This window comes from Oncorhynchus clarkii, chromosome 20 (assembly GCF_045791955.1).
Source record: "Oncorhynchus clarkii lewisi isolate Uvic-CL-2024 chromosome 20, UVic_Ocla_1.0, whole genome shotgun sequence".
In the NCBI taxonomy this organism is placed as follows: domain Eukaryota; kingdom Metazoa; phylum Chordata; class Actinopteri; order Salmoniformes; family Salmonidae; genus Oncorhynchus; species Oncorhynchus clarkii.
In genome coordinates, this window is record NC_092166.1 from 3,092,989 (window position 1) to 3,112,988 (window position 20,000).

The 20,000-nt window shown below is 44.3% G+C and overlaps 2 protein-coding genes across 6 annotated transcripts in view; one reads left to right on the forward strand and one right to left on the reverse strand.

Annotated features, from left to right (window-relative positions):
- LOC139375791 (zinc finger FYVE domain-containing protein 9-like) overlaps nt 1–3,808 on the forward strand; it is a 46,427-nt gene extending 42,619 nt beyond the window's left edge. For both annotated transcript variants that reach the window (XM_071117654.1, XM_071117653.1), the window contains exons 16-19: nt 1,149–1,314; nt 1,479–1,584; nt 1,781–1,957; nt 2,215–3,808. In XM_071117654.1, coding sequence (XP_070973755.1) covers nt 1,149–1,314; nt 1,479–1,584; nt 1,781–1,957; nt 2,215–2,376 — 611 coding nt within the window. In that variant the 3' untranslated portion in view covers nt 2,377–3,808. The remainder of the gene's footprint in view (nt 1–1,148; nt 1,315–1,478; nt 1,585–1,780; nt 1,958–2,214) is intronic.
- A 450-nt stretch (nt 3,809–4,258) lies between these two features.
- The window catches only part of LOC139375792 (coiled-coil and C2 domain containing 1B), a 32,774-nt gene continuing 17,032 nt past the window's right edge, over nt 4,259–20,000 (reverse strand). For all 4 annotated transcript variants that reach the window (XM_071117659.1, XM_071117657.1, XM_071117655.1 and 1 more), the window contains exons 16-25: nt 16,505–16,563; nt 16,155–16,271; nt 15,853–15,926; nt 11,650–11,708; nt 11,359–11,410; nt 11,180–11,279; nt 10,894–10,984; nt 6,932–7,054; nt 6,739–6,790; nt 4,259–6,662 (exon numbers count right to left, since the gene is read on the reverse strand). In XM_071117659.1, the coding sequence (XP_070973760.1) occupies nt 6,779–6,790; nt 6,932–7,054; nt 10,894–10,984; nt 11,180–11,279; nt 11,359–11,410; nt 11,650–11,708; nt 15,853–15,926; nt 16,155–16,271; nt 16,505–16,563 (687 nt within the window). In that variant the 3' untranslated portion in view covers nt 4,259–6,662; nt 6,739–6,778. The remainder of the gene's footprint in view (nt 6,663–6,738; nt 6,791–6,931; nt 7,055–10,893; nt 10,985–11,179; nt 11,280–11,358; nt 11,411–11,649; nt 11,709–15,852; nt 15,927–16,154; nt 16,272–16,504; nt 16,564–20,000) is intronic.

Genomic DNA, 20,000 nt, shown 5'->3' on the forward strand with positions numbered 1-20,000 from the left:
GCCTATTTACATTGATCATCTTTGAGACATTTCTACAACTTGGAGTCCACCTGTGGTAAATTGAATTGATTGGAGTCCACCTGTGGTAAATTGAATTGATTGGAGTCCACCTGTGGTAAATTGAATTGATTGGAGTCCACCTGTGGTAAATTGAATTGATTGGAGTCCACCTGTGGTAAATTGAATTGATTGGTGTCCACCTGTGGTAAATTTAATTGATTGGAGTCCACCTGTGGTAAATTTAATTGATTGGAGTTCACCTGTGGTAAATTGAATTGATTGGTGTCCACCTGTGGTAAATTGAATTGATTGGAGTTCACCTGTGGTAAATTGAATTGATTGGTGTCCACCTGTGGTAAATTGAATTGATTGGAGTTCACCTGTAGTAAATTGATTGGACATGATTTGGAAAGGCACACACCTGTCTATATAAGGTCCCACAGTTGACAGTGCAGGTCAGAGCAAAAACCATGAGGTCGAAGAGATACTTAATGAAAACCTGCTCCATTGCACTCAGGACCTCAGACTGGGGGGGGGGGGGTTACAGGACAACGACCCTAAGCACACAGCCAAGACAACGCAGGAGTAACATCGGGACAAGCCTCTGAATGTCCTTGAGTGGTCCAGCCAGAGCCCGGACTTGAACCTGTTTGAACATCTCTGGAGAGACCTGAAAATAGCTGTGCAGTGACGCTCCCCATCCAACCTGACAGAGCTTGAGAGGATCTGCAGAGAAGAATGGGAGAAACTCCACAAATACAGGTGTACCAAGCTTGTAGCGTCATACCCAAGAAGACTTCATGGAGGCTATAATCGCTGCCAAATGCTTCAACAAAGTACAGAGTAAAGGGTCTGAATACTTACGTAAATGTGATATTTCAGTGTTTTAATTTGGTACAAATTAGCAATAATGTAATGACAGAAATGCTTTGTCATTATGGGGTATTGTGATGTCATTGTGGGGTATTGTGATGTCATTGTGATGTCATTGTGGGGTATTGTGATGTCATTGTGGTGTATTGTGTGTAGATTGAGGAAAAAAAACAATTGAATCCATGTTAGAATAAAGCTGTAACATAACAACATGTAGGAAAAGTCGAGGGGTCTGAATACTTTCCGAATGCCCTGTATCTGTTGTTCACCTGTAGATGGTGTGATGGTGCAGATCACAGCAGAGACCATGGATGCTCTACGGCAAGCCCTCAGGGACATGAAGGACTTTAGTATCACCTGTGGCTGGGCAGACCAGGAGTACAGCCAGGAACACGTTCACATACAGTGGATAGATGACGATCACAACTTTTTCAATAAGGGGTGAGGAAGGGAACTGGGGAATCTCTATACTCTAGTTTCTCTTCTGTGATGTCGTGTCCTCGTATTCCCTGCCTTAATATCCATCTAAAGATGTTTAGAAGACGTTTTTAAAGTAAGTGTCTTATCTAAAACTCACCCCCCCCCCCCCCTCCGTTCCCCGCCAGGGTAATTAGTCCTATTGATGGGAAGTCTATGGAGTTCATCACCAGCGTGAAAATCTTCCACGGTTCAGAGTTCAAGGCTAATGGGAAGGTCATCCGCTGGACAGAGGTATGTGATGTCACCCTCCTAAGCAACAACTAGGTTCAGTAAACACACAGCCAGACAAACATTTTGAAACAGGGAGGCACTACCTGATCTTGTGTTACTAAGGTGTGCCCTACTGAATACGACCTCAAGTTTCCGCTCAACACTGCAGCGTGTAATAAAACAATATAAATAATAAACAATATTTACTCCTTTTTAGGTGTTCTTCCTACAGAGTGAGGACCAGCCCAACGGTCTGAGTGACCCTGCTGACCACAGTCGCCTGACGGAGAACGTGGCGAGGGCATTCTGCGTGGCGCTCTGCCCACACCTCAAACTGCTGAAGGAGGAAGGCATGGCTAAGCTGGGCCTACGGGTCACCCTCGAGTCTGACCAGGTACGGACTCGGTTCATCACTTTCTGGCCACACCAGAAATTTATCAAAATCGCAAATCAGAAATGCGCAGGGGCAGACATCGACCAGAAATCGGCGCTGGCATTTCAAACACACTAGCCTGTTTTTTTTCTTCCCTCAAGCCCCCCCTCCCCCCTCCTCAAGGCACCCCCACCGCGGGAAATAACAGGCCCTACTCCCACCGGTACCTGGTTAGATATAGGATAATAACGTCCCTTCCCTGTTCTCTTTTCTCCCAGGTGGGTTACCTAGCAGGAAGTAACGGCCAGCCTCTCCTCTCCCATTACCTGAGGGACCTGGACAGTACTCTGATCCCTGTCATCCACAGAGGGGCGTGTCAACTCAGCGAGGGACCTGTCGTCATGGAGCTGGTCTTCTACATCCTGGAAATCCTCTCCTAGGAGACGGAGGCACCGCTTAGCAACGGACCAACACCCCAGACGCCGATCTCCTAGTTCTCTCTCTCGTCCTCATCCTCTATTTTTCCCTCCCACCTTGCCTCTCCTGTTCTTCAGAGAGAGGCTGTGAGGGGCAGCTAGCTGATGTTGCTATCCCTTCAATAGACAGCTAGGGCCTCTCCAGTCCACCTATGCATCATGTCCACCCTGATCACATGAAATTAAATTTTTCCTCAAAACACAACTTTATATTGGAGTGCCTTTGCTTTTTTGACGACCGTTAGAAACAATGTCGTGTTTCTATGCATGTGAATTTAGCTAGCCAAGTCGCCATGACAACGCCGAAAAAGTGTGATCGAGGAATTATATTGGAGAAGCAGTTCCTGTCGATCTTCACACTGTCTTTGCTGTGGGAGCTAGACAACCTAGAGGACAAAGCAGAAGACCCCATGTAGAGGTGTCCAAAGCTCTGCCTGATGAGACTACACTTTTGTCTCTGCCGACAGGGACTTCACAGTTGGGCTGGGAATATTAAAAACTCGGAGATGAGTGGATGGAGAGGGGGTAGAGCGAGAACAAGAGGATCTGGTGATGCTGTTTAATTTGCATCCTGGTGCTCAGTTCCAGCAGTCGCAACTCTTTACAGTGGAAGGAGGGAAGAGAGAAGGAACGAACAACTTACCTGTCGTTTTCAGCCTGGCTTTTAGCCAATGATCACCAAATGCTTTATTTCCTGACATTGATGGACTACAGTTTTCGTTTTGCTTGTTATTTTGTTTAGGCAGGGCTGCAATTGGCTCATCCAGAGATCCAACACCAAGATTGTCTGTCTCACTAGAACTGTTAAGCAGTTAGACCACTTAGTCGAAAGCACAATGTCTAAGAGAGGTGGTGTGGGTGTTTACTGATTTTACTGTCAGACTTAATAGGTCAAAGATCCTGAACCGTGGAGATCAACCAAGCCACCCTTCTGTTTAAAACAGGTTTCCAATGCTTTACCAGAACATTCTAACAGGAAGTATAGCTAACAGTCTCTGGCCTCTCATTGGCCACCCGAGGGGATTGGTTGGAGTCTTGGGATGAGAAATGCATTGTGGTCTGATCCTTCACCACCGACTCAACTCCAACCCCAGCCTTCCACCCACCGTTAACTAGCCCCAGCCTTCCACCCACCGTTAACTAGCCCCATCCTTCTCTCTAAGTGATGGAGAGGGTACTAGAGGAACTGAAGCATCTTCAGTAAATTGTTACCTGTAGTTGCTTCCCAAATTGCACACTACATTTGACCAGTGCCATATGGGACGCAACCTATAGGTGACCCTGTCTTCCTGACCTGTGAGCCAAAGCAACTAGCCAACACATTGATGCTGCTCTCCTCCATCCCCAGAGCCCACAGCATTTTTGTACAATTCAAAATAAAAACTGCCTAAATGATTTTGAACGTGTCATCATTATACAAATAAGATTTTTGCAGAAACCAAAAAAATTTAGATGCCCTGGAGTCTAAGCCATTTTAACCGTTCAGCGACTGGCCATACTTCAACATCGAATTGTGTTTTTTACATCCACTGTGTAAGCTGCTCTGAGGGCCTATGGGAGTTGGTCAAAAGTAGTGCACTATGAGAATAGGGTGCCGTTTGGAACGTAAGACTGCCCTCTGCTGTGGGAATGGACCTGAAGAATATACTACCCTATTGTTTTAGTGCAACAATCCATTACCAAAATATATTTCTCATTTATGAACTGCTAAATCTGTAGGTAAACAAAGATACTATCAGGGGGTGGCAGGTAGCCTAGTGGTTAACCAAATCCCCGAGCTGACCAGGTAAGAATGTCGTTCTGCCCCTGAACAAGGCAGTTTAACCCACTGTTCCTAGGTCATTGGTTTTGCAAAGGGTTTTATTGATGTAAAGAACATTGTGGGTTTCAGACAGTATTGAGGGCAAACTATGACAGAACAATGGTGATTGGAGGATCAGAACCACCTGCCTAGTCAACAAGGTTATGCGCTCAATGGGTACCATGCGGACTTGCCCAATAAGAAACACAAATTTAATGTTCCGTTACGTGCCCCAATGAACAGGACTCAACATTTCTGGAGAGAAGCTTTCTTATCTGCATGACAGTGGCTTCTTAAATCCTTACACTTGTGTGCAACTTCCAAGATAAACAACCTTCTAAAATGTCTCGGCCATTCAGAGCTTTGTGTACCCTTACAGGGGAGGGACCTACCTGAATTTGTCCAATAGAAACCTTTTGTGCACTAGTGAATACACCCCGTTACTTTTCTTTGGCACTATCAAGTGGTAGAATTGTTTATCTTGATGGTAGCATTTTGTTATTCAATTGAACAGACTTACCAATACCAGAAGGCCATTGCATAAAGACAGAAACAAACCAACTACTCGGCTTTGTGACCATATTCTACTGTCCTGTGTATCAGTCAGGCCGGACCAGGGAAAAGTGTCTAACATGAACAAAAACATTATGAAAAGCCCCACAATCATTGTTTTCCTTTATTGAACCTTAATGTATGCTTCGGGACTTGTTTAAAGGTACCTTTAGGTCCTATAAAAGTGTACAGTTTACGTCTCATTATGATAAACTTGCCAATATACATACAAAAAACATATTGGAGTAGAGGAAGCATTTTGTTAAATGAAAATTAATAAAATATATGTTTTGAATTGACGGGACCACATTGATGCACAATATTCTGATAGAAGCAGCATTGTAAAGTTCTAGTGGGATATAATTGGCTATCAGTAGAGAATGAGGGGGAATATAATTGGCTATCAGTAGAGAATGAGGGGGAATATAATTGGCTATCAGTAGAGAATGAGGGGGATATAATTGGCTATCAGTAGAGAATGAGGGGGAATATAATTGGCTATCAGTAGAGAATGGGGGGAATATAATTGGCTATCAGTAGAGAATGGGGGGGAATATAATTGGCTATCAGTAGAGAATGGGGGGAATATAATTGGCTATCAGTAGAGAATGGGGGGGATATAATTGGCTCAGACACAGACTGTCCTGGACCCCCCAAAAATCATTTAAAGATTCTCCATGGAAAAGCATCCGTGTAACCATAATGGCTTTGCTGTTAAGCATTTTAAAAATTACCACTTCATAAAATACTACTTTGATTTACACGCAGACAAAAAAAAATGTTCTTGGCTAAAAGCTCAGCTGAGCCCAACTCACAGATGTGTGCACGGAGGATCACAGCTATAAAGTGTAAACTTGTGAGTCTCTTCAATTTAAAACACGAAACAACCCCAACATAAATGACATCTTTCTCAAACAGCACCATAATCCCGATTCAGTGCACTAGTTTTGACCAGGGCCCCATAGGGAACAGAGGGTCGAGATCAGATCTTTACTATCCACCTCAAAAGTGTGACACGGTCACAAGAGCTATGTAGCCTTATGACACCTTAGAGTACCTATGACATGCTTATGTCAGTTGACCAATTTGCCTTCGAACATCCAGTAGCAGTGGTAGCCTAGACATCTGTAAATTCAGTCATGTCCACGTGTGGTGTGAGCGTGAACATGATCCTGTTCTGGTATTAGAGCCGGGATTCAACCCCGCCCCCCCTACGCTCTAGTCGACAATGCAGCTTTTTTTTAAAAAAGGGTAATGTCACCACGTATGTGGAGATCACATTCCCTTTCAAAAACAATGTCAAGCTGCTATAAAACAGGGGATCTAAATTAGGGTTGAATCCTGCCCTATAACTGCTCCAGTGAATAGAAACAAAACAGTCCTGGGAACAACAACCAACATTGTAGCAAATAATTACTTTTCTGAGCGATGCGAGTTCTCATCACACATTATTATTGTGATCATTAACAGTAGGGCAGATATTCAAGGCAATTGAAATATGCAGCATCGTACAGCAACAGTGATTACTTTGGTAGAATAAGTGCATAGGTGAATAATATATTAGAGAGAGAGACTAACTACGTCGCTGTTTTTCAAAATCAGCAGGGTATAGAACTAGGACTCAGAAATCAGCTCAGGGGGGGAAATAATGACCTGGAGAAGTCTCCTTTTGATTGAATCCCAACCAATGTTATCTTAAGGTTAGCTAAACATGGAGCCCATTCCCCCCCCCCCCCAGAATGAAGAGAAGCTCCATCACTCTGTGTGCAAAATGTTTACAAGCTAAAAAGACCCGTGTTGACTGTGTCGGACTAAACAGGCCAGCCACGACAACATCCTCCTCTTCATCAGCATCCCGTCATAATCTTCATCAGAGGACAACGGAAGCGTTTATCATCTGTGAGATAGAAAAGGTCATTGTGTTGATCACTTGGTTTCTATTTTAACTTGTCGTGGAGAGGAAGTTCACCTACCTTTTTAAAGTGTTCCTAGTTGTCCCCAGCTGAGCAGCAGTTAGAGAAGAACCTGGGAGGACCAACCAGAGGTTGAGTGTCTGGGCCACAATCACACTACAATTCCAGGGCCTGACAGAGGGACCCACACGTTGGCCTTGAAGGGCCAAACTCTTTGCTCCAAAGAGAACAGTTACTACAAATGTGTGTGTACCTGTGACTGGTCCAGAACTAACCAGCGTTCTGTGGTTGTCTGAAGGTCCTGTCCACTCAGAGGCTCCCTCAGACGAACCCTGACCTCCACACGTCCTCCGGTAGGCTTACGGCCATCCATCACCTGTAGTACAAAACATAGTATCACTAAAAACACACAACCAAAACAGTTCACTCATATTCCTTTCAAACCAACGTGAAAAAAACACGTTACATTTACCAAGCCGCCAGCTTTGTTCTGCCTTTCCTTTACACATCTGAAGGGTATTGCTGGTAACTAAGCCTGATCTAGTCATGAATGTGTCTAATAATTCAACTAACCTTAACTACAAAAACACCCTCCTTTAATCATACCGTCTTTGGCATTAAAATCATGAACATTCTACTGTTGTCTGAAATCAAACTGGTCCTTACGGGGGAAAAGTATCAACTCAAAAAACGGCAGTCTGCATCAACGCTGAAGCGGCATTGGCACACATTTTTACATGAATTATATACACTGCTCAAAAAAATAAAAGGGAACACTTAAAACAACACAATGTAACTCCAAGTCAATCACACTTCTGTGAAATCAAACTGTCCACTTAGGAAGCAACACTGATTGACAATAAATGTCACATGCTGTTGTGCAAATGGAATAGCCAACAGGTGGAAATTATAGGCAATTAGCAAGACACCCCCAATAAAGGAGTGGTTCTGCAGGTGGTGACCACTTCTCAGTTCCTATGCTTCCTGGCTGATGTTTTGGTCACTTCTGAATGCTGGCGGTGCTTTCACTCTAGTGGTAGCATGAGACGGAGTCTACAACCCACACAAGTGGCTCAGGTAGTGCAGCTTATCCAGGATGTCACATCAATGCAAGCTGTGGCAAGAAGGTTTGCTGTGTCTGTCAGCGTAGTGTCCAGAGCATGGAGGCGCTACCAGGAGACAGGCCAGTACATCAGGAGATGCGGAGGAGGCCATAGGAGGGCAACAACCCAGCAGCAGGACCGCTACCTCCGTCTTTGTGCAAGGAGGAGCACTGCCAGAGCCCTGCAAAATGACCTCCAGCAGGCCACAAATGTGCATGTGTCTGCTCAAACGGTCAGAAACAGACTCCATGAGGGCGGTATGAGGACCCGACGTCCACAGGTGGGGGTTGTGCTTACAGCCCAACACCATGCAGGACGTTTTGCATTTGCCAGAGAACACCAAGATTGGCAAATTCGCCACTGTCGCCCTGTGCTCTTCACAGATGAAAGCAGGTTCACACTGAGCACATGTGACAGACGTGACAGTCTGGAGACGCCGTGGAGAACGTTCTGCTGCCTGCAACATGCTCCAGCATGACCGGTTTGGCGGTGGGTCAGTCATGGTGTGGGGTGGCATTTCTTTGGGGGGCCGCACAGCCCTCCATGTGCTCGCCAGAGGTAGCCTGACTGCCATTAGGGACCGAGATGAGACCCCTTGTGAGACCATATGCTGGTGCTGGTTTTGTTTCAAAATATACAGTTTCACAAGTTCCCATGACTCAAGTTGTGTGAAAAATATTACTTGTATTTTATATTCTTACTATAAATGTGTGTTGACTGATCAGGGCAGGGGAATGTAAGTGTGTGTTGTTTAAAGCATCTGTCTGAAAAAAAAAACTATTGATTTAAATTTGCATGGTGCAAATGTAGCCCCATAGGCTGCCCAGACCAGTAACATAATTCAACTCTAGCATATTTATTCTTTTAAAAAAAAATGTCAAATGTATTTTAATTTTACCCCTTTTTCTTTTTCTCCCCAATTTCGTGGTATCCAATTGTTTTTAGTAGCTACTATCTTGTCTCATCGCTACAACTCCCGTACGGGCTCGGGAGAGACGAAGGTTGAAAGTCATGCATCCTCCGATTCACAACCCAACCAAGCCGCACTGCTTCTCATCCAACCCGGAAGCCAGCCGCACCAATGTGTCGGAGGAAACACCGTGCACCTGGCAACCTTGGTTAGCGTGCACTGCGCCCGGCCCGCCACAGGAGTCGCTGGTGCGTGATGAGACAAGGATATCCCTACCGACCAAGCCCTCCCTAACCCGGACGACGCTAGGCCAAATTGTGCGTTGCCCCACGGACCTCCCGGTCGCGGCCGGTTACGACAGAGCCTGGGCGCGAACCCAGGGACTCTGATGGCACAGCTGGCGCTGCAGTACAGCGCCCTTAACCACTGTGCCAAATATCAACCAATATGCTATTCTAATCAAATTTATTTTTCAAAATAATAGTCAAATATTTTAGGACCTGCCTAAACTGGATTTGTTAGTGATGGTGCATATTCAATGGATCAGATAAATAACATTGATTCTTTCCAGAACTTCCAAGGCAAAGTGTGGCTACTTTGAAGAATCCCAAATATAAAATATATTTTGATTTGTTTAACACTATTTTTGGTTACGACATGATTCCATGTGTGTTATTTCATAGTTTTGATGTCTTCCTTATTCAGGGATGCAAACTGGTGAGGGCCCAAACAGGGGACACTTTGTTGCACTGAAACATGCAAAAAAACAAAATCTCTGCTTGGGGGAAATGCAGGTTAACTAATTATACAACAAAGAACATGATCTGTTACCGCGGCAGCCTTTATAATACAACGCCCGTTACCGCGACGGCCTTTATAATACAACGCCCGTTACCGCGGCAGCCTTTATAATACAACGCCCGTTACCGCGACAGCCTTTATAATACAACGCCCGTTACCGCGGCAGCCTTTATAATACAACGCCCGTTACCGCGGCAGCCTTTATAATACAACGCCCGTTACCGCGACAGCCTTTATAATACAACGCCCGTTACCGCGGCAGCCTTTATAAGACAACGCCCGTTACCGCGACAGCCTTTATTAGACAAAGCCCGTTACCGCGACAGCCTTTATAATACAACGCCCGTTACCGCGCCAGCCTTTATAAGACGACAGCCTTTATAATACAACGCCCGTTACCATGACAGCCTTTATAATAGAAAGCGTGACCACACACACCTAAATATTGCACTTGGGGAAAAAAAACATCTTAAAGTAGAAATAGAATGAAACAGCCATTCTATTGTTGCTCTATTATATAGTGGCCACTATACAGTGAGGGGGAAAGGTATTTGATCCCCTGCTGATTCTGTACGTTTGCCCACTGATAAAGAAATTATAAGTCTATAATTTTAAATGGTAGGTTTATTTGAACAGTGAGAGACAGAATATCAACAAAAATCCAGAAAAACGCATGTCAAAATTGATTTGCATTTTAATGAGGGAAATAAGTATTTGACCCTCTGCAAAACATGACTTAATACTTGGTGGCAAAACCCTCGTTGGCAATCACAGAGGTCAGACGTTTCTATGTAGTTGGCCAGCAGGTTTACACACATCTCAGGAGGGATTTTGTCCCACTCCTCTTTGCAGATCTTCTCCAAGTCATTAAGGTTTTGAGTCTGACGTTTGGCAACTCGAACCTTCAGCTCCCTCCACAGATTTTCTATGGGATTAAGTTCTGGAGACTGGCTAGGCCACTCCAGGACCTTAATGTGCTGCTTCTTGAGCTGTAACTAGCAAACTGCCTTTGCACCCTACCGCCGTCTTCCCAGAGCGCACGCCGATTCTGTAACTAGCAAACTGCCTTTGCACCCTACCGCCGTCTTCCCAGAGCGCACGCCGATTCTGTAACTAGCAAACTGCCTTTGCACCCTACCGCCGTCTTCCCAGGGCGCACGCCGATTCTAGAACTAGCAAACTGCCTTTGCACCCTACCGCCGTCTTCCCAGAGCGCACGCCGATTCTGTAACTAGCAAACTGCCTTTGCACCCTACCGCCGTCTTCCCAGAGCGCACGCCGATTTTAGAACTAGCAAACTGGTTCTCTTCTCTCTTCAGTCGGGTGCTGCATTCTGTTGTTTTGTGAACGATTGGCGGAGGCAAATCGTACCGCCACCATCTCTCTCCACGTCATCCTTACCTCCACTATCTCTCGTACTTCACTCTCGGTCTCCAGTTTCTCCAGTTTGATGTGGGCCGTCCCGATAGGCTTGTCGCTCCGCAGGAAACCCCTGTCACATGACACACACACACAAAGACCTCGCTCATCACTTACACTCGAAAAGGATCAAAAACAACTTCCACTCGTCTTGGGGTCACACGGTCGTGTTCCAGTTTTTGTGTGTGTGTGTGTGTGTGTGTGTGTGTGTGTGTGTGTGTGTGTGTGTGTGTGTGTGTGTGTATGTGTGTGTGTGTGTCAGACGTACCCTTTGTGCAGCAGTTCCAGTTTGAGTCCTTTCGATTGGACCGCTCTCCTGAAGCCTCTGTGGTTCCGGTTGATGTTCAGAGTGAAGCCCTGGTTGAACTCTGGAGCACAGAGAGACGACAGGAAATGGGGTAAGCTATTTCACAGACACACCACAGACATCACGGTCCTGGGCGTTACCTGGGGAGTTGGTGTTCTTGACCACGGCCGTTCTGTGTTTCTGGGGTTGTTCCTGAGATCAACACAGAGACAGACAGTTCAAATAGAGACGATGGCTTCTGCTACTACACAGGCCTTCTCAGACCAACCATCCATAGGCATACTATAGCTGGAGCACAGCACACCTGTGCTTGACGATTAGTGGACTATGGTGAATATGGTGTGTTCGTGTTGGATTAGAACAAATAGGTGCAAATTAATGTGAGTCTCCAAGAACAGGTTGGTAAACTGAACAGTAGCCCACTAACTCACCGTACTGGGATAGGGGAAGTCAAACTTGACATAGGCATCCAGATCATTGGTAGCTATACCTGGGGAGAGACGAGGAGCAGAGAGACATTGAGAGAGGACCGACCACTGACTCAATACCTGGGGAGAGACGAGGAGCAGAGAGACATTGAGAGAGGACCGACCACTGACTCAATACCTGGGGAGAGACGAGGAACAGAGAGACATTGAGAGAGGACCGACCACTGACTCAATACCTGGGGAGAGACGAGGAGCAGAGAGACATTGAGAGAGGACCGACCACTGACTCAATACCTGGGGAGAGACGAGGAGCAGAGAGACATTGAGAGAGGACCGACCACTGACTCAATACCTGGGGAGAGACGAGGAACAGAGAGACATTGAGAGAGGACCGACCACTGACTCAATACCTGGGGAGAGACGAGGAGCAGAGAGACATTGAGAGAGGACCGACCACTGACTCAATACCTGGGGAGAGACGAGGAGCAGAGAGACATTGAGAGAGGACCGACCACTGACTCAATACCTGGGGAGAGACGAGGAGCAGAGAGACATTAAGAGAGGACCGACCACTGACTCAATACCTGGGGAGAGACGAGGAGCAAATCAAATCAATCAAATCAAATTTTATTTGTCACATACACATGGTTTGCAGATGTTAATGCGAGTGTAGCGAAATGCTTGTGCTTCTAGTTCCGACAATGCAGTAATAACCAACAAGTAGTCTAGCTAACAATTCCAAAACTACTACCTTATAGACACAAGTGTAAAGGGATAAAGAATATGTACATAAAGATATATGAATGAGTGATGGTACAGAGCAGCATAGGCAAGATACAGTAGATGGTATCGAGTAGAGTATGTACAAATGAGATGAGTATGTAAACAAAGTGGCATAGTTTAAAGTGGCTAGTGATACATGTATTACATAAGGATACAGTCGATGATATAGAGTGCAGTATATACGTATGCATATGAGATGAATAATGTAGGGTAAGTAAACATTATATTAGGTAGCATTGTTTAAAGTGGCTAGTGATATATTTACATCATTTCCCATCAATTCCCATTATTAAAGTGGCTGGAGTTGAGTCAGTGTGTTGGCAGCAGCCACTCAATGTTAGTGGTGGCTGTTTAACAGTCTGATGGCCTTGAGATAGAAGCTGTTTTTCAGTCTCTCGGTCCCAGCTTTGATGCACCTGTACTGACCTCGCCTTCTGGATGATAGCGGGGTGAACAGGCAGTGGCTCGGGTGGTTGATGTCCTTGATGATCTTTATGGCCTTCCTGTGACATCGGGTGGTGTAGGTGTCCTGGAGGGCAGGTAGTTTGCCCCCAGTGATACGTTGTGCAGACCTCACTACCCTCTGGAGAGCCTTACGGTTGTGGGCGGAGCAGTTGCCGTACCAGGCGGTGATACAGCCCGACAGGATGCTCTCGATTGTGCATCTGTAGAAGTTTGTGAGTGCTTTTGGTGAGAAGCCGAATTTCTTCAGCGTCCTGAGGTTGAAGAGGCGCTGCTGCACCTTCTTCACGATGCTGTCTGTGTGGGTGGACCAATTCAGTTTGTCTGTGATGTGTACGCCGAGGAACTTAAAACTTACTACCCTCTCCACTACTGTTCCATCGATGTGGATAGGGGGGTGTTCCCTCTGCTGTTTCCTGAAGTCCAATCATCTCCTTAGTTTTGTTGACGTTGAGTGTGAGGTTATTTTCCTGACACCACACTCCGAGGGCCCTCACCTGTAGGCCGTCTCGTCGTTGTTGGTAATCAAGCCTACCACTGTTGTGTCGTCCGCAAACTTGATGATTGAGTTGGAGGCGTGCGTGGCCACGCAGTCGTGGGTGAACAGGGAGTACAGGAGAGGGCTCAGAACGCACCCTTGTGGGGCCCCAGTGTTGAGGATCAGCGGGGTGGAAATGTTGTTGCCTACCCTCACCACCTGGGGGCGGCCCGTCAGGAAGTCCAGTACCCAGTTGCACGGGGTGGGGTCGAGACCCAGGGTCTCAAGCTTGATGACGAGTTTGGAGGGTACTATGGTGTTAAATGCCGAGCTGTAGTCGATGAACAGCATTCTCACATAGGTATTCCTCTTGTCCAGATGGGTTAGGGCAGTGTGCAGTGTGGTTGAGATTGCATCGTCTGTGGACCTATTTGGGCGGTAAGCAAATTGGAGTGGGTCTAGGGTGTCGGGTAGGCTGGAGGTGATATGGTCCTTGACTAGTCTCTCAAAGCACTTCATGATGACGGAAGTGAGTGCTACGGGGCGGTAGTCGTTTAGCTCAGTTACCTTAGCTTTCTTGGGAACAGGAACAATGGTGGCCCTCTTGAAGCATGTGGGAACAACAGACTGGGATAAGGATTGATTGAATATGTCCGTAAACACACCAGCCAGCTGGTCTGCGCATGCTCTGAGGGTGTGGCTGGGGATGCCGTCTGGGCCTGCAGCCTTGCGAGGGTTAACACGTTTAAATGTTTTCCTCACGTCGGCTGCAGTGAAGGAGAGACCGCATGTTTAAGTTGCGGGCCGTGTCAGTGGCACTGTATTGTCCTCAAAGCGGGCAAAAAAGTTATTTAGTCTGCCTGGGAGCAAGGCATCCTGGTCCGTGACAGGGCTGGTTTTCTTTTTGTAATCCGTGATTGACTGTAGACCCTGCCACATGCCTCTTGTGTCTGAGCCGTTGAATTGAGATTCTACTTTGTCTCTATACTGACGCTTAGCTTGTTTGATTGCCTTGCGGAGGGAATAGTTACACTGTTTGTATTCGGTCATGTTTCCGGTCACCTTGCCCTGATTAAAAGCAGTGGTTCGGGCTTTCAGTTTCACGCGAATGCTGCCATCAATCCACGGTTTCTGGTTTGGGAATGTTTTAATCGTTGCTATGGGAACGACATCTTCAACGCACGTTCTAATGAACTCGCTCACCGAATCAGCGTATTCGTCAATGTTGTTGTCTGACGCAATACGAAACATATCCCAGTCCACGTGATGGAAGCAGTCTTGGAGCGTGGAGTCAGCTTGGTCGGACCAGCATTGAACAGACCTCAGCGTGGGAGCCTCTTGTTTTAGTTTCTGTCTGTAGGCAGGGATCAACAAAATGGAGTCGTGGTCAGCTTTTCCGAAAGGAGGGCGGGGCAGGGGCTTATATGCGTCGCGGAAGTTAGAGTAACAATGATCCAAGGTCTTTCCACCCCTGGTTGCGCAATCGATATGCTGATAAAATTTAGCGAGTCTTGTTTTCAGATTAGCCTTGTTAAAATCCCCAGCTACAATGAATGCAGCCTCCGGATAAATGGATTCCAGTTTGCAAAGAGTCAAATAAAGTTAGTTCAGAGCCATCGATGTGTCTGCTTGGGGGGGAATATATACGGCTGTGATTATAATCGAAGAGAATTCCCTTGGTAGATAATGCAGTCGACATTTCATTGTGAGGAATTCTAAATCAGGTGAACAGAAGGACTTGAGTACCTGTATGTTGTTATGATCACACCACGTCACGTTAACCATGAAGCATACGCCCCCGCCCCTCTTCTTACCAGAAATATGTTTTGTTTCTGTCTGCGCGATGCGTGGAGAAACCAGCTGGCTGCACCGACTCCGATAGCGTCTCACCAGTGAGCTATGTTTCAGTGAAGCAAAGAACGTTACAGTCTCTGATGTCCCTCTGGAATGCTACCCTTGCTCAGATTTCATCAACCTTGTTGTCAAAAGACTGGACATTGGCGAGAAGTATGCTAGGGAGTGGTGCTCGATGTGCCCGTCTCCGGAGTCTGACCAGAAGACCGCTCCGTTTCCCCCTTTTACGAAGTTGTTTTTTTGGGTCGCCGGCTGGGATCCATTCCGTTGTCCTGGGTGAAAGGCAGAACACAGGATCCGCTTCGCGAAAGTCATATTCTTGGTCGTACTGATGGTGAGTTGACGCTGCTCTTATGTTCAGTAGTTCTTCTCGACTGTATGTAATGAAACCTAAGATGACCTGGGGTACCAATGTAAGAAATAACACGTAAAAAAACAAAAAACTGCATAGTTTCCTAGGAACGCGAAGCGAGGCGGCCATCTCTGTCGGCGCCGGAGTAGAGAGACATTAAGAGAGGACCGACCACTGACTCAATACCTGGGAGCTGATCCACCACCACAGGGAGACACAGGGGACTATAGGAAGAATACAGGAAGGATACGGGTGGATACAGAGGGGTCAATGTTACCTGAAGGAGCAGGCAGATTCATCCCTCTGACGACCACCACCACCATCTCTGTACTACTGAGCTCTGGGAATATCCTAGAGAGAGAGACAGGTATTTTATATTGTAAATATTCTAAATAAGCTTTGGCAATATGTACATTGTTACGTCATGCCAATAAAACACATTGAATTGATAGGATAACACAGAAGAGTGAGATGAAGGATGAGAGAGAGATATATACTGATAGAGAGAGAGATATACTGAGAGAGAGAGATATACTGATAGAGAGAGATATACTGATAGAGAGAAAGAGAGACGACAACCTGACGGTGTGGTATGTCCTCTCCTCAAAGTGATGTTTAGGAGGGTCCAGTCTCTTCGACTGGGACAGCTTCAACATCTCCAGACTCTTCTTACAACTCTCTGCCATCTTCTCAAACCTCGACACACACACAACGGGCAGAACATCAGTACCACAACGCCAGAATGATGCGTGTTGAAGTGTGTGTGTGTGTGTGTGTGTGTGTGTGTGTGTGTATCAGTTGGTGTTGCATAATGCATGTTAATTAGTCCATGTATTTTCTGTTTTGTGTGTGTGGTTTTCCCATTCATAGGGACAGGCTAGGGACAGGCTAGGCGTGTACAGGATGCTACGATGAAGACGGTCTCTTACTTGGTGGTCTCAGCGATGTTACCCAGATGAGTGAACTGCTTGGAATAAGTCATGCACTTCTGCAGGAGACAGAGAGAAAAATAAAATGATTCATTGGTGGTGGCTGCAACCTGTCATGGGTATGCTTGTTATCGTTAAGGACTAGGGAGTTTTTCAGGATAAAAAGAAAATGGAGCTAAGTACAGTCAAATTCCTAGAGAATGACATGGTTCAGTCTGCTTTCTACCAGACACTGATGAATTCACCCTTCAGCAGGACAATAACCTAAATAACAAGGCCAAATCTACATACCAAGAAGACAGTGAATGCTTGAGTGGCTGAGAAAGTTTAGACTATATAAAATATATAGCAACACATAAATCGTTGAATAGCAATAATCAACAACCATGTTGACAAAGTATGAAGAATTTAAAAAAATTAATTATGGGCAAATATGGTACAATCCAGGTTTGTACAGCTCTTGGGAGACTTACCCAGAAAGACTCAGCTGTTATCTCTGCCAAAAGTGAATCTTTGTTTTATAATTGTTTTCTTTGGTACTTTTTACCCTTTTCAGTGATATCCAAATTGGTAGTTACAGTCTTGTCCCATTGCTGCAACTTCCCTACGAACTTGGGAGACGCAAAAGGTCGAGGGACAAGCGTCCTCTGAAACACTGAAACACTGCTCACTGAACCCAGAAGCCATCCGCACCAATGTGTAGGAAACACCGTACAGCTGGCGACCATGTCAGCGTGCATGCGCCTGGCCCGCAACAAGGAGTTGCTGGAGCGTAATGGGACAAGGACATCCCGGGCAGGACAAACCCTCCTCTAACCCGGACGACACTGGGCCAAACCCTCCTCTAACCCGGACGACACTGGGCCAAACCCTCCACTAACCCGGACGACGCTGGGCCAATTGTGCGCCGCCTCATTGGTCTCCCGGTCGCGGCCGACACAGCCTGAGATCGAACCCGGGTCTGTAGTGATGCGACGCAGTGCCTTAGACCGCTGCGCCACCCGAGAGGCCGTCCAAAAGTGATTCTAACATGTATTGACGAAGGGGTGTGAATAGTTATGTAAATTTGATTTCTGTATTTGTTCACTTTGTCATTATGGGGTATTGCGTGTAGATGGGTGAGAAAACATTTAATCAATTTTTAACTGTCAAAAGAAATACTTTATGACTCATGTCAGTATAGTAGCAGACCATAATAAATACTTTATGTCAGTATAGTAGCAGACCATAATAAATACTTTATGTCAGTATAGTAGCAGACTATAATAAATACTTTATGTCAGTATAGTAGCAGACCATAATAAATACTTTATGACTCATGTCAGTATAGTAGCAGACCATAATAAATACTTTGTCAGTATAGTAGCAGACCATAATAAATACTTTATGTCAGTATAGTAGCAGACCATAATAAATACTTTATGACTCATGTCAGTATAGTAGCAGACCATAATAAATACTTCATGTCAGTATAGTAGCAGACCATAATAAATACTTTATGTCAGTATAGTAGCAGACCATAATAAATACTTTATGACTCATGTCAGTATAGTAGCAGACCATAATAAATACTTTATGTCAGTATAGTAGCAGACCATAATAAATACTTTATGTCAGTATAGTAGCAGACTATAATAAATACTTTATGTCAGTATAGTAGCAGACCATAATAAATACTTTATGACTCATGTCAGTATAGTAGCAGACCATAATAAATACTTTGTCAGTATAGTAGCAGACCATAATAAATACTTTATGTCAGTATAGTAGCAGACCATAATAAATACTTTATGACTCATGTCAGTATAGTAGCAGACCATAATAAATACTTCATGTCAGTATAGTAGCAGACCATAATAAATACTTTATGTCAGTATAGTAGCAGACCATAATAAATACTTCATGTCAGTATAGTAGCAGACCATAATAAATACTTTATGACTCATGTCAGTATAGTAGCAGACCATAATAAATACTTTATGACTCATGTCAGTATAGTAGCAGACCATAATAAATACTTTATGACTCATGTCAGTATAGTAGCAGACCATAATAAATACTTTATGTCAGTATAGTAGCAGACCATAATAAATACTTCATGTCAGTATAGTAGCAGACCATAATAAATACTTTATGTCAGTATAATAGCAGACCATAAATACTTTATGTCAGTATAATAGCAGACCATAATAAATACTTTATGTCAGTATAATAGCAGACCATAATAAATACTTTATGTCTCATGTCAGTATAGTAGCAGACCATAATAAATACTTTATGTCAGTATAATAGCAGACCATAAATACTTTATGTCAGTATAGTAGCAGACCATAATAAATACTTCATGTCAGTATAGTAGCAGACCATAATAAATACTTTATGTCAGTATAGTAGCAGACCATAATAAATACTTCATGTCAGTATAGTAGCAGACCATAATAAATACTTTATGTCAGTATAGTAGCAGACCATAATAAATACTTTATGACTCATGTCAGTATAGTAGCAGACCATAATAAATACTTTGACTCATGTCAGTATAGTAGCAGACCATAATAAATACTTTATGTCAGTATAGTAGCAGACCATAATAAATACTTCATGACTCATGTCAGTATAGTAGCAGACCATAATAAATACTTCATGACTCATGTCAGTATAGTAGCAGGCCATAATAAATACTTTATGTCAGTATAGTAGCAGACCATAATAAATACTTTATGACTCATGTCAGTATAGTAGCAGACCATAATAAATACTTCATGACTCATGTCAGTATAGTAGCAGACCATAATAAATACTTTATGTCAGTATAGTAGCAGACCATAATAAATACTTTATGTCAGTATAGTAGCAGACCATAATAAATACTTTATGACTCATGTCAGTATAGTAGCAGACCATAATAAATACTTTGTCAGTATAGTAGCAGACCATAATAAATACTTCATGTCAGTATAGTAGCAGACCATAATAAATACTTTATGTCAGTATAGTAGCAGACCATAATAAATACTTTATGACTCATGTCAGTATAGTAGCAGACCATAATAAATACTTTATGACTCATGTCAGTATAGTAGCAGGCCATAATAAATACTTTATGTCAGTATAGTAGCAGACCATAATAAATACTTTATGACTCATGTCAGTATAGTAGCAGACCATAATAAATACTTCATGACTCATGTCAGTATAGTAGCAGACCATAATAAATACTTTATGTCAGTATAGTAGCAGACCATAATAAATACTTTATGTCAGTATAGTAGCAGACCATAATAAATACTTTATGACTCATGTCAGTATAGTAGCAGACCATAATAAATACTTTGTCAGTATAGTAGCAGACCATAATAAATACTTCATGTCAGTATAGTAGCAGACCATAATAAATACTTTATGTCAGTATAGTAGCAGACCATAATAAATACTTTATGACTCATGTCAGTATAGTAGCAGACCATAATAAATACTTTATGACTCATGTCAGTAT